Source organism: Trichosurus vulpecula, chromosome 1 (assembly GCF_011100635.1).
Source record: "Trichosurus vulpecula isolate mTriVul1 chromosome 1, mTriVul1.pri, whole genome shotgun sequence".
NCBI lineage: Eukaryota > Metazoa > Chordata > Mammalia > Diprotodontia > Phalangeridae > Trichosurus > Trichosurus vulpecula.
Window position 1 is genome coordinate 402,321,499 of NC_050573.1, and position 15,018 is coordinate 402,336,516.

General features: G+C 36.0%; 1 protein-coding gene across 1 annotated transcript in view; it reads left to right on the forward strand.

Annotated features, from left to right (window-relative positions):
* WDR70 (WD repeat domain 70) overlaps positions 1–15,018 on the forward strand; it is a 320,082-nt gene that overhangs the window by 42,286 nt on the left and 262,778 nt on the right. The window contains exon 6 of the mRNA XM_036736844.1: positions 9,656–9,715. Coding sequence (XP_036592739.1) covers positions 9,656–9,715 — 60 coding nt within the window. The remainder of the gene's footprint in view (positions 1–9,655; positions 9,716–15,018) is intronic.

Sequence of the window (15,018 nt, forward strand, 5' to 3'; positions counted from 1 at the left end):
TCCTTTCCAGTTTTCCCAGCAGTTCTTTTGGAATAGGGAGTCTTTCCTCTAGTAGAGTTTATCCTTGTGTTTAGCACAAAAAAAAGGACAGCCATAATATTGTACTTGTATCTGCTAGATTCTTAAAAAACAAAAACAACAAAAATCTCCTGTACATTGGGTAGATTTTTTGGAGGATCATGACATGTACAAGAAATGCAGGACATGTTCAAGAAACACAAAAGCATGGATGGCTTGCACTCTGTAATGTTGTAAAAACGTCTGACTTCAGTGAGATGACAGCTCCTGTGAAGTACTGGAGTAGAATTAGAGAGGTAGGGTAGAAGCTGGAGCAAATTTTTTTTTAAGCAAAGCATAATTTCTTAAGTTTTTTTTAATGTGTCTGTGCGATCACCTTGTTTATAAGTACAATTCTTTGCCTTAAGATATTCTATTCTCCTTTCCCACCATTTATTGCTCTTTTCATTCTAGCCAGACCCTCTTTATCTCTCTAATGTGTTCTTGCCATTGTATTACTCTGCTCCTCTCTTTTCTTGTATCATTCGGATAGTCCCCAGTGTGTCACCTTTCTTTTTCCCTCTCTGGCCATAGCGCCTAAATGCCACATTCCTAAAATGAAAGTAAATTTCCTAGGGAGACAGACATGAGATATTATTTATAATGTTACTTATTCGATAGATAGTCTTTATTTCCAAGATTCCCTTATGCTACCTTGAAATAAATCATTTGTATACTTTAGAATTATTAACTTTTGATTTTGTATTTTGGGTCATTGTGCAGGGAGAAAGGTTGTGAATCCCAGAAGTGGACAGTCTTTGGAGAAGAAATTTCCCATTTCCTCTGAGTGGTGGCTATGCAAAATTACTTGGCCAGGGAACCTTCTCTTTGGGGGCTGAATTTCATTATAGTAGGTCCTGAACCTTGTGTTCCAGCCTTTTAACCTTGTCTGTCTCTACCACTTCCTTCAACCCCAGGTGGAATCAATTTTATTCTTTTTCTGTTTTGGCCTATAAGAGCACGTAGTAAACTGGTGTGATATGCATTTCAATTTAATTTCAAAGTAAATGTTATTAAACATTTTTGGATTCAGCTTAAGAAAATCTGGTATTTTGTAGGTATGAGTATTCTTTCCACCAATGTAGATCACAGCTCTTCTTATGGTTTCTTATGGTTTCATCATGAGTTTATTTTGAGTATATGGTGTCATGAGCTCCTATGGCCAAAAGAATTCATCAGCCTTCAGGTGATTTAGCTTTCTGACCTTTGTTGGAATAGTTCTTAGACGATAATTCATTGCCAGGGCCATACTTCAAACTTTTTTAACTTGGAAGGACTTACCAGAATTTGCATTGCTTTGGTGTCATAGTCTTTCAGAGCCTTGGCCTGCCTTCAGGCCCTGAAGAAGCATCCCAGTAGGATTTTACTATAGTATTAGCCAGTGATATCATAGCATTGGAAACTTAGCGTTAGTAGAATAATAATAATAGAAATAAACATAGCACTTTCAAGTTTGCAGAATGCTTTATAGACAGTATTTCATTTGAACCATATAGTCCTTTGTTTAGAAGAAAGCAATCAAAAATTAAAATTTCTAGAAAAAAATAAGTAATTTGAGTTTTACAAATCTTAAACATGTCTAGTGAAAGTTAGGAAAACATTTTTAGATGCTTTCTTGAAGTTGCTTGTCAGTGTTATGTCACTTTACTTAAAAATGTACTTCTCATAGCTCTTAAGAGTATAAGTGGTAATATTTTGAAGGTAATTTATAGCTTGGCTGGGAAAATTGCTAATCATAGCAGTAATAGGATTGAAACCAGCTGTGTGATTAAGGTGGGAAATTGTGTTTTCCTTCCTGCAGTAATTTAGAGTAACCATGGCCTTTAAAATCTTCTTGGGTAATTTTTGAGGTTAAATGAAGCATGCAAGAGCATTTAAAAATATTTTTTGAAATTTCAGATTATGCATTTTTTCTAACAATATAGCTTTCTAAACTTGTTAGTGTATGTGAAGAATATCATTTTTAATGAATATTTGAGAATGGAATGAATAGAACTTTAAATTCTAGTTTGTAAATACTTAGTTTCACTAGCTTAAAGAAGTGCAATTATTTTGTTGTCTTTGAAGGCAAGGATTGTGAGTTGAACTTTGTATCTTCTATAGAGCTCTCTGTCTTGCCCACAGAAGGCATTTAATAAGTATTTGAATATATTTCATTTTTACATGCAGTGATTTTTATTGAGAATTGGAGAAAACAATTTTCTTGTTTAGTCTAAAGTTGAAGGGTTCTTTCAACTAGAGGTTTATATGGACATGAAATCATCTAAGTCTTTTTTGAATTATTTGAATTATTTCCTCTCCTTTCATATCTTAGCTAGTAAGTTACCAAATCTTATCCATTTTTCATTTGTGAAATGTTTCTTATCTATCCCCTCTACATTCACATAAAATCGTAACACCAAAACCTTATCAAACACATATTGTGTTCAGTAAAGATCCTCTATTCAATAGGTCCTGTGTTCTCTCTCCTGCTATACTAGTTCAAGCCCTACAGCCTCCTGATTGTTCTACTTTGACACTAAGTTCTGCCTCTTCCTATATCCTGAATACTGCTTACTGACCATTCCTGCGAGTACTGTTACTATTGATTTTCTCCTTACCATTGATATGTTCAGTGGTTCCTTATTTTCCATTACATTCCAGAACTACTTTGTCAGGATTTAAAGGTCCTCCTTAATCTATTTATTTTAACATTTTTTTCCTACAACTATTTGTATCGGTAAGGCAAGATTCACGGTCTCGATGGTGACCATGAATATGCCTGTATAGTTCAGAATTGCAGAATACAAGAGACTCTCTCTATAGAAAGCAGAAGAAGTAAATCATTTATTCAGACGCCAGAGGATCAAATCCCAAAACCAATAACTCCAATTTGACGTAGCAGTAATTGTATCCCAAAACCAGTAAGTCCATTTCAATATAACAGCAAGGAAATTAAAACACAGTATCACAGTAAGGAGCCAAGCCATCCTATAATCTTCCCCTCTGCTAGGGCCTTCCAATAAACACTCAATCATGATTTCTAACTGTCTGCTTGCCTGCATCCTCTCCTCCCACAGTTCTGGAAGTCCTTGCAGTTCTCAGAGCCCTTCCAGTTCTCCCTCTTCCTGTCTCTGCATCTCTGTGTCTCTCCTAAATGTGCTGCAGTCCTTTCTCTCAGCCCTTCCAGTTTTCTCTCTCTGTCTCTCCTCTCTTCATCTCTTCCAGTTCTCCATCTCCTTCACAGCTCTCTCCTCTCACAGTTCTGTCTTCTCTGCAGGTCTCCTCCTCCTCCTTCTCCTCCTCCTCCTTCTTCCTCCTTGTCCTCCTTGTCCTCCTCCTTCCTCCTCCTCCTCCTTCTTCTTCCTTCTCCTCCTCCTCCTTCTTCCTCCTTTTTTCCCTTTGCCCCCTCCCTCCTCCTCCTCCTTTTTTTCAAATTTTGGTACTGAAGTTCAGCCAGGTTACTTTTATTCAAATGTTTAGCCCATAAGATTTATAAAGCACTTAGCACAGTGGCTGGTACATAGTAGGCACTTGACATATTTTTCCTTCCTTCTGCCTCTCTTCCTTCCTTCCTTCCTTTCCTTTCTTCTTTTCTTCTTTCCCTCCTCTCCCTTCCTTTTCCTGTCCTTCCCTCCCTCCCTTCTTTCCTTCCTTCTTTCCCTCTTAAGATCCACTGGCAAAGCAGATGATAATGCATCCTTTTAAAATGCTATTTCCATTAGTAAAACTTATAGGTCTTCTATTTAATTTGTTAAATCTCTTCATTTATTCCATATATTCATGTAGTCCTTGTGGAAAAGAGATTTTTTTTTCCTCTGAGTGTCTGCTTGTAGTTGTTATGGTGATAGTCTCTCCTAGGTTAGATTTTTGGACTATCTATAGATTTATGTTCGATTTGTATTAATCACTGTTTTCTTCAGTTTTTTCTAACTTTGCAGCTTTGGTTCTAGAACTGGGGCCTAGTGCTAGGGTTAGGCTCTCTGATGGGAGGGTGGGCTTTACTTGGTCTTCAGAAAATTTTTTTTAACATTTCATTTTAAAGGTTGCATTCTCTCTCTCCTCCTGCCCCGCCTCGGCTTTTACAGTTATTTATAGTCAACAGAACAAGTTCTCACATTGGCCATGTCCAAAAAAAGCAGCATGTTCCATTATAAGTCCTTTAGAACTTTGGTTTTTCATTGTATTCATAAGAATTCTTAAGTCTTCCAAAGTTGTTTATATTTATGATATTGTTGTTATGATAGAAATTGTTCTCCAGGTCCTGCTCACCTCGCTGTTATCAGCCCATACAAGTCTTTCTGGTTTCTCTCAAATCATTCCCTTCATCATTCTTGCAGCAGAATAGTATTCCATTCTATTCCTATACCATAACTTGTTTAGCCATTCCCCAGTCGATGGGCACTGCCTCAGCTTCCAGTTCTTTGCCACTATAAAAAAAAAGCTGATATAAATTTTTTTTACATTTGTGTTCTTTTCCTTTTTCTCAGATCTGTTTGGGATATAGACCTAGTGATGGTATTGCTGTGTCAAAGGATATACCCACTTTTATAGCTTTTTGGACATAGCTCCAAATCACTTTACAGAATGGCTGGACAATTTCAAAGTTATACCAACAATGGGCTAATGTACTTGTTTTTCCACAACCCTTCCATCATTTGTTGACTTTGCCAGTCTGATGAATGTGAGGACATACTTCAGAGTTATTTTAATTTGCATATTTCTATTTATTAGTGAGTTAGAGCATTTTTTTCATATGATTGGTAACCGCTTAGATTTCTTTCTCTGAAAACTGCCTGTTCACAACGTTTGACCATTTATCAGTTGGGGAATGGCTCTTACTCTTCTAAATTTTAAATCAATTCTCTGTATATTGGGTATGAGATCTTTATCAGAAAAATTTGCTGCAGAGATTTTTCCCCAGCTTCTTGTTTCTGTTCTGATTAGCTGAATTAATTTTGTGTGTGCAGATGACAAAATGCACGCAAGATACATACAGAGTGGGTAGAAAGTCACCTGAGAGGGGAAGGTATTTGCAGCCAGGGTAGTGGGATGACTGGAAAAGGCCTTCTTTTCTTTATTTAATTAATTAATTTATTTTTAGTTTACAACATTCTGTTCCACAACCTTTTGATTTTTAAATTTAATTCCCCTCCCTCCCTTCTTCCCCCCCCCCCCGACCAAGATGGAAGCTGGTAGTTATTTGAATTGAATGTTCCTACACTGGTAGAATTCCCCAAATGCTCAGTGTTCTATTTGAGTATCTTTTCAGTGTTGCACTTATTTTCATTACAAAATTACTCAATTATTTTTACTGGATTCCTTAGCAATAAAAATAATTTATTTGCTAAGAAATGTCTGACTGTCAGCCCTTTTCTTTTTAAAGAGTGATGATCTCCACCCTATTTGTTTTTAAGGTTATGAAAGTTTTTGGTGATTTGTTTTGCACATTGAGTTTCATGAAACAAATTTCTTAATATGTATTTCAAAGAGAAAATAATACTTCATGAAAATTGCCCTGTTGAGGGATAGGAGATTGCTGTATTATTTAGCATTTGTCAGAGTGAAGCCTTTAAAGAAAACAGATTTATATTAAATAGGACACTTCCTGAGTTTAATAAGAAAACACTGCGTATTCTCTTGTCTCAGTGACAGGATTAGTGGAACTTTCTGGTTCATTTAGTTGGGCTGGTGGAGTGAACAAAGTAAGGTAGATAGAACATAGGTACAGTGGTTCTGCCTCTTACTTTATAATGATAACAAAACTTAACTCTTTGTTTCTTTCCATTTCCACTGCCACCCTTCCCTAATTTAGGTTATTATCACCTGATACATAGATTAATCATAATAATTTCCTACTAACTTATCTCTCTGGGTCCCATCTCCCCTCTCCTGACAGATTAACATAAGTTTCTTTATTGCTTCTCTGCTCAGAATTATGATATAACTTCCAAGCCTATGTAGTCCAAGCTCCTTATTCTGGTATTCAAGACTTTTCACAATCTAGCCCCCTACCTCTAATTATCTAATAATATTTTATACTACTTTTAAACATAAATTTTCTGTTGCAGACAGGGAATTTCTCCTTTTGCTTTGTGGTTAGAATATAGTGCTAAATGCACCAGTCTTTCAGGTTTGATCATGAAAAGGGTTGTTTTTACTGTTTTCTTTGGATAAAAGACCCTCACCAGCCAAACTCTTAACACTGAGCTTCTTTACCTGGGATCTATGATACCAAAAATTTCCGGGGATCTGTGAACTTGAATGGGAAAAAAAGTGCATACTTATTTGCACTTACCTCTAATTGAAATTTAGCATGTCCATTTATGAACACAGAGCAATAAGGAGTTTACAGGCTTCCAAGACTGCCGGGGAGTGGGGTGGGCATCTCTGTGGTCCATGATAAGGAAAGCATTAGGAACCCCCAATCTCACAGATTTATTATAAGTGAGAGTATGTGACTAAATCAGCATAAAATCTTCACCAGTGCCAGAAAACCAGTGCGCATTACACCTAGGGACTTTTTAAAGGTAAAGGAGAGCAATTCAACACTGAAGAATAAAATTTAATATTTTAAAGATTATTTGGTATAAAAGGTAGTAAGTAGATGATGATTCTTATAGTTGTTGTAGAAGTTCATCAAATGTAAATTATCTCTTATTGTGTTAACTTTGTGCTGAGCAAACCATAATGCAACATGTAATAGGATATGAAATTTTAAGGTCATCTAGTCTTCTGATGCTGAATTACCAGCCCTTGACTGCAGGAATCAGTGTCTAGCCTCATCTTGGACCTGTAGTCATTCTAGATGCCACAGTTACTCTAGAGAGAAGGGGAGGTACTATTCAAATGGCTCCCTAGACCAGGGCCAGTTTCAGAGACACCAGGGGTTCTAGTTTAATCTATGGTGGATGTGGGTTAATTTCATTGTTTTTGGTTCAGAGTTCTTGACTCAAGTAATGTCTGAATTTCCCATAACCCTTATGGGACTGTATTTACCAAGTTTACTCTCGAGTAGACCTTTGCAACCTGGTCCACTCTGCTGCCATAGGTACCAGGGCTGGATCAGCATGAAACCTCTCAGGGAGGGGAAGCAGCCCCTTTTATTCTTCTTAGGTGGGTTTGAGCCTTCTTCTAGACATTTCTTGGCAGGATTCTTACTGGGAACCCTTTCTGTGACAGTGCATGTTTACTTTACTGTTTCTTTAGCTTTTGACCTTTACCCCAGAAAACAACTTTCTGATTTTTAAATTCGAATTCCTTGTGAAGATTGAAATCAGATGGAATCTTTCACAGGATTCAAGATATGGTAGCTTTATTTGTTGTTGTTAGGGGCAGAGAAAAGAGCCTGAGAAATGATCCTTTGTTGACACTGGAAGCACACAGATGATTTTTTTTTCTCACTTTAAAGTTGCACTACTTGTTATGGATTCTGGTAATAAAAAGATTCGTTGAAGTCTTGTGCTTTATGATGTCCTTGGCCAGCCAATCTTAAAAATAATGCTTTCACAAATTTCACACCAAACCATATTTCAAAAAGTCCTGAGTTCTGGAAAAAGAATAGTCAACACCAGCTGAATGCATGTAAAAAAATTTAAAAAGCTGGATTGCTACCATTTTAGATTATTTAGTTATGCCAGTTATATGTGCTTTTTGTGAGTTATGCCTTACATGATTTTCAACAAAACTTCGATTTTAAACATAAACATTTTTAAACATTTAACCCTTTTCTAACAAATGCTAAGCTGATCTATATTCTCAGATTTTTTACTCTTTAAAATGTTGAATATTTATGTATACATAAACATATATTTAAGTACATGTAGTTTCTCTTTATATACATAAATACACAGAGAAACACACATATTCTGTATTTAAATGAAATATTCTTTAGTCTGACTTTCTGGTGACAATGTTTATATTATTTGTGGAGTTTTGAAAGCACTCCATAGAAGAAAAAAAAATGTAATAGTTTGTTCTAAGTGTACCTTTTACATATTGCTTACAGAGCAATTGTCTTACTGTTATTCCTACTAATTAGTTGGAGTAGGTGGCCCAGATAATTTAGAGTAGAGGATTTCTATTTGGCTTATGAAAATATGCTTGAACTTAAAGTTGAATATGGTTGCCTCTAGTATGACTTTCATGATTCTATGTTAAAACTCAGGAGAAAATGGAAAAATGTCTGGTTTTTCATCTTCCCATTCTGTTCTGTTCTTCCCTTATTGCTCAAGTCCTTTATATCTTCTTAGGCCTATGTTAGAAACGTACTGAATCAGTTCTTACATAAGAAATGCGGAGCAGTCTTTTCTCTCTGAACTTGGTGCTTCCTATCTTTTTTTAGGTAAGGTAGTCATTTTCATTTCCTATTACACTAGAACAAAGATTCACGATGCCAATAAGTCAAAGCTAAAACTAATGCAATATATTGTTACTTAAGTTTGACAATAACAGAGACCAAAGCCTATCCTTTGAGTTTTAACTATATACAGTGAAATAATAAATGATAATCTTGTATATACGTATAAACCTCATAAAATCAGCCTACAAAAAGAGTATTCACCTAGTTGATCATAGAATCTAATCTACAGAGGGGTGATGCTTTTGTGTGCCCCAGCTCGTGAGGCCCATGGATATTTTTAGTGAGATCATGTTGTTTAGAGAAACAAAAGACAACTCTATGTGTTGAGTGGAATTTGTATAGTTAAGGAAAGTCAGACTCAAGAAAGGCTGCTAGTAATAGTGGAACAGGAGTCTTTTAGCTCTTGTTCTTGTTCTGCTATATCAGTTTGCCTCCACTGTTATATCAGTCTCCATACACTAGCAGTTCATACTGAAAAATCTTGAATTTAAAATGATTAATGCTGATTTTCTTGTTCATTTTTTGTGGCAGTGTTAGCCACTTTGTGCAGTCATGGCACCAAGTTTGATTCTGCCTGTGTTGAAAATAATCTAGAAAATGTGCTGTGTGTTGTGCTCATCTTTATATTTGGCATTTCTTCAAATTTTTTTTTTATTGAGATACATTTTCTTCTTCTTTGTTGTTCACTGGTAATAGTCGTCTTATTTTTTCTTTATATAACATGTAATAAGAGATCATTGATTCATTTTTTTCTTTTGAAACTATCCTGAAAGTCATTTCCCCTTTATTCTATGTTTGAAACTACTTTCTTTTTCTATAGTATTATTAATCACAATGTTTTTATGTAGAAAAAGTTATTATCAATTTCTTCTTTTCTCATAAAAAATAGGAAAAAATTCATCAGATTTTATATTGAATGACAGGTTAATTATAAGGAGAAGCTCTCCACAAATAATGGCTTGTTGAAGGGGATTATATATTTAGAGAATTAAAAAAAAAAGTATAGTGCATTCTTATCTGCCTGGGGTAATGAAATGTAGTTCTGCCTCTAGATGGGGGAGATTAGTCTCACAAATTTCTTTTATTTCCAAATCTATTAAGGTATTGAAAAAAATTCTTTGGGATTGATGTTTTTGTTTTATCATCTTGTATTTTATGCACATTGTTTTTAATGACAGGCTTGGGTTGAAAGAAATCATACCTTGTTTTGTTGCTGGTCTTCAGATTCACTCATAGGAAGTAATTTTCTCATTTCAGAACCCTGTCAAAAAAATTCCTGATTCTCATGAAATCACTCTACAGCATGGCAGTAAAACAGTAAGTGTTATACTGGTGGGACTTTTCTTTCAAAGGTGGAATTATGATAAAGCAATTTTAAAATTTACTAAAGACAAGTTGTATGACCGATGTTGCAAAAATGACAAATACTAAAGGAGTAAAAGGTAGACATGTTTGTTTTTATTCCATGTGATCTGTCCTTGCTGTGAAACAGTGCTTGCTTATTATTTAAAAATAGTAACACTTGCTATTGTTGTTGTTATTGTTGGCTCTAAATCCTAGTTTATATTCAGCAACCTGAAGTAGCAAGACTAGAAACTAAAAAGTATATTTTTAATGGGAAAATGTTCTGATATTCTTGACTTTTAACCAATATTCAAAGATAACTGATTTTATACTTTTGTAGAATTAATGTTTGAGATGAAGAATGGATATTAGGACACTATATACATTTGAGATCTATATTTTTTGGTGTTTTGGTAATTTATTAACACAATTATATTTCTCATAGTTATATGAAGCTAATTTAAAAACTTATGATTACCTATTTAATTGTAAAATTTAAATAATATAGTAAACTAATTAAAAAAAGGACATTCAGAATGATGTACAATGAAAAAAATAAGCATATCGTTTTTTCTTATTTTTTTCTGCTTACCTGTCCCTTTTTTTGGTCGATTTTCTTTTATGTTTTTGTATGTTAAAAAGATATGTAGCCACAATCAGTGTGTATAATTGTTCTGATTCTTCTTTCTTTCCTTTATGTTATCTTTTTTATGTTTCATTATTTCTCTACATGAAATATAAATATACCTCATTGTACTGTTCAAATGATCTGGGTTCTTTGATGTTATGTGAGTGGTGCACAAGCTGGCTTTTTTCGATATAATTCCAGATCAAGTGGTTTGTTGAATAAGAAGAGACTCATTTCCAGAAGGTTTTCTATTAGTTGATAGAATTTTTTTGGCCCTTACTATCTATGAAACAGATAAATGTATTCAAAGGCCCTCAGCCTGTGTGCCCTCTCCCTGTACCAAGCCCCACCTTTGACTTATGTTATATGATAGAATAATTGTAGAAAAGAGGGAATAGGGTGCTATTTAGACTTCCTAAAAACATTGGTTTAAATGCCAGGTCTAAATGTGCTATCTTTGTCCAATAACACTACAGGAGCAACTGAACTATATCCATATTGACATTCTTGCTACAAGTGAAACCTGAGGACATAAATGAATTGTGATAACTGGCAGGGGTGACTCATTTTCCTTTGAAAGTTTTTCTTTGAGAGTTGAATAAAGATGTGGTGGAGTTGGTTTTGATGGTGTGTCTAATGATGAAAAATAGCATTTCACAAGATACTTGCTTATCTCCCTTTTGTGCTCAATGTGTATAAGCAAAAAGATATTTTTTTTATTACTTGAAGGTATTTGCAGCTTATGTACCAGTATCTATCTGTTGCAGAGGATAAAAGAAGACTAAAATTTTGAAGTGAACCTGACCAGAGCTTTTAAATTATGCTAGTATATACCTTGAGATTAGGATTCAGCAAACAGATGATCTAGCTATCAGCTATCTGTCCCCTCCCCAAAGTACCTTGTAACTTTGTATATGTTTGTATGTGTCCTATATATATTCATGTGGATACTTGTTATCTTCCTCCTTAGTTATTTGTGTATTGTCTCTTCCCATGAGCTCCTTGAAAGCAAGGACTGATTTTTGCCTTTCATTGTAGCCCAGGGCCTGGTGCATACCACGTGCTTCATCAGTGCTTCTTGACTTGGCTTGACTTCACACCCCTGTTGGAATGTTACCTGCTATTTCACTTTTGTCTTTGCATCACCAGGGCTTAGCATAATGGTCAACACATCTTAAACACATAAATACTTGATTGATTGACTTCATTGTGAAGATAGGCACAAGGAAGGATGACAAAAAATATTTTGGAGAAAATTGTTTGGGATAAAGACATAAAAGAGGATGTAAGCTTGTAGGTAGTTAAGAAGCCTCAATCTTTAGATGATGAATTCTTTAATCAAGATTAGAATTGGAAGCCTTAGATCTAGTAAATGTAGAACATCACAAGAAATCTTGACATGGAAATGGCTGACTATTGATGTATCACTTATTCTTACTGATTAACTAGTTGAAAAAAAGGTTAAAACTAAAGCTAAGTTAAAGGAAGGATAAAGATGTGAAGATAACACTACTGATTAGAGTAGTTCCAGCCTGACATTTCCATTAAGTCCAGCTCAATAGATAATAAAATCTTAAATCTGAAAAATAGGAAATATAGTAAAATAGACATTCCTTCTATCGTTATTCATTTTTAAAAGTATATATTGATTTAATTAATTTGGAGGGACTTGACAAATAATATAATTTCTCTGCCTCTTCATCTGCCACAAATGTTGGTGTAAAAACTGTATTTAGCTTCAGTCTTTTGAAAGTATTCATTATAAGTTCTGCTATGTAAGAACAATCCCATAAAATTTTTCCTTTGCTGTTGAATGGACAATGAATCCAACTCATTTACTTGTTCTTAGGTGCAGCTTCCTTTTTGTTCGCTAGTTTAATTGATAGCAACAAAGTGAAGATTAATGTGACTTGGGTTGTCCATTCAGCATGTCAGTGTGGTCAGTGAATGATAATCTCACATTTGAAGTCCTAACAGTTGTTGGTAGATGGTGTATTTCTTAGCCTCTTCCTCCGCTTTCCCCTATTCTGCCATTGTCACTGCAGAACTGAGGGGCTTTAATGGGCTGCCTTGGGCAAATAGTGTAATAGCCACCTTCTGGTGATGAACTTCCATATGCTCAGTTTGGTTGGTCCTCCAATTGGAGACAGTTTCTCTGTAGGACTGTACCTATCTTGTCTAGCACAGAAGAACCTGTCAGCTTGTTCTGAAGGAGTAGCATTCAAGAACTCAGGGCCACTTCCACCCCACTGGACTTGTAGACAGTTTGTGAATTACTGTATTATAAATGTAAGCTTTTATAAAACATTTAATTATTGATAATATACTAAAGCATCAGTGTTCTAGTTGTTTCTGGGGATAATGGCCTCCAGGTTACTCTGGCAAAGCAATGAATTGTTTTTTTTTGCAGGGGGAGGGCAGGGCAATTGGGGTTAAGTGACTTGCCCAAGGTCACACAGCTAGTAAGTGTGTCAAGTGTCTGAGGCCCAGATTTGAACTCAGGTCCTACTGACACTGTTTAGTGTAATAACTGTTGTGGTTTTCTTGATGTATTGTAGAATCTTTAATAATTGTCAGATGTGTAGAATTTCAGTCACTCAGTCAAACAAGCAACACAGCTTTTATGCAAATATCATTTTCCAGATTGTTGGTAACCTGTGTGTATTTTCCCCAAATAACTTTTCCTCTTTGTGTCACAAGGCCCAGCTCACTCACATTCCCTTTGATGGCAGTAGTCCCTTTGGTAGTAACACCCCAAATTGTATATAGGGTGAGTAGGGATTCTTCTTCATACCAAGTATGGGTAGGCAAAAAGTGGCTTGTAAGTTCCAGATGAGTTACATGAGCCTTCTTAAAACGCAAACTCATTGGCCTAATAAATCTTTCCTATTTCAGCGGTTTTCAAGTAAAGCCATCCCCAACAAGGCAGGCTTTAGTAACCATTCTCTGTCAAGCCTTCTTCTTTCTCTTTCCTGTACCAATAACCTTTAACACTTCTGTTTCTCCTTGGGCACAAGCTTATTGGCTTTTCACCTCTCCCTCTGCCTTCCCTTACAAAACCCTTCTCTTTGTCCTCACCGTGACCTCCAGTCCCTTGATCCTTTAGTTCTCTTGGCTCTCTAGCCTCCTTATCATGTTGTCAGTTGCCCTCGCCAAGCCTCAGCCTTGGATCACTCCCACTATTCGTTGCCTTCACTCCTGCTTGTGAGCTGCTGAACAAGTGTGGGGAAAATCACGCAACTGGGTTCACTACAAATTTATGTTACACGACCTCAATTGGACCCTCACTGCTGCTGGGCAGTCCTGTAGGTATGGCTCTAAAGCCACTACTCTCTTAGTTTAGGTTTGATGTTGGAACAAAATAAGGCATTTGTGAGGCACTGAACATTTAACAGATGAGGAAGTTTACTTTGCTCTAATGCAGTGAGCATATGCAGCAAAGATACATTGGCATTTGTTTTCTTTGTCTCTCTTTGGAAATGTGTCTGGTCAGTCACCAGGGTATGGTGACTTGAATGATATTGGGCACCTACCACATCTGAGAGACATGGAGCCCACATGACTTGGGCTTTTTCTTGGCCCTAGGCAGGTGTACCAAAGAGACTGGGGCAATTTCGTTTCGTGGGGGTGGGGGTGGGGGGAAGAGAAGCCATTGGGGAAGTCAGGGCCATAAAGAAGTTGTAGGGGTGTGTGTGTGTGTGTGTGTGTGTGTGTGTGTGTGTGTGTGTGTGTAAAGTTGTGTCAAGGTAAGGGGAGCTGCATCAAGAAACTGCTGCCCTATAAGGAGTCACAGGATCAGATATGTTTTAGCAGCCACTATGATAAAGAATTGGTGAGCTTGGAATATGATATTCCCAGTGGCAAAAGAACTAGTCTTACAACAAGAAAAATTTACCTAGCAAAATGGAGTGTAATTTTACAGGGGGAAAATGTAGCTTTAATAAAATTGAGAACTTCTAAGCATTCCTGACAAAAAGACTAGAGCTAAGTAGAAAAGTAGATATACCAACCCAGGTATCAAGAGAAGCATAAAAAGTTGAATGTGAGCAGAAAAATCATAAGAAACTAACCAAGGATAAATTGTTTACATTCCAATGTGGGAAGATGATACATGCATCCCTTCAGAAATCTATCATTATCTGGGGTTATAGAGAAAGTTTAATTGTACAGAAGGCCTGGGAGGGTTCTGTTACATTTTGGTGGTCTTAAAAGAAGAATAGTAAAGGAAGGGAAGAGGAATTTACTGGGAGGGAGAGAGGGAAGGGAAGGGAAGAATGGGAAAAATTATCTCACATTGAAGGCTTGTGCAAGTAGAAGTCTATGCAATAAGGAATTGGGTTTTGGGGAGAGCGGAGGATACTTTAACCTCACTTTCATCTGAACTGGTCAAAAGAAAGAATACACACACACATACACACCCACATACAAACACATAGTTTAGTACAGAAGAAGCAAGAGGGAAAAGGGAAATGGGAGAGTAGATTAATGCAAGGATTATTCAGAAGCAATATAAACTTTTAAAAGAGGAAAGCTATTTCTACCGATTAAATTGTATTGATTTCTGCTGTTGAACCTTTTTTTTAATCTTTTGTTAATTTTCATGGAGTGGGATGAAACTTCAGAGATGTTTTAATTTATATTCCTCCAA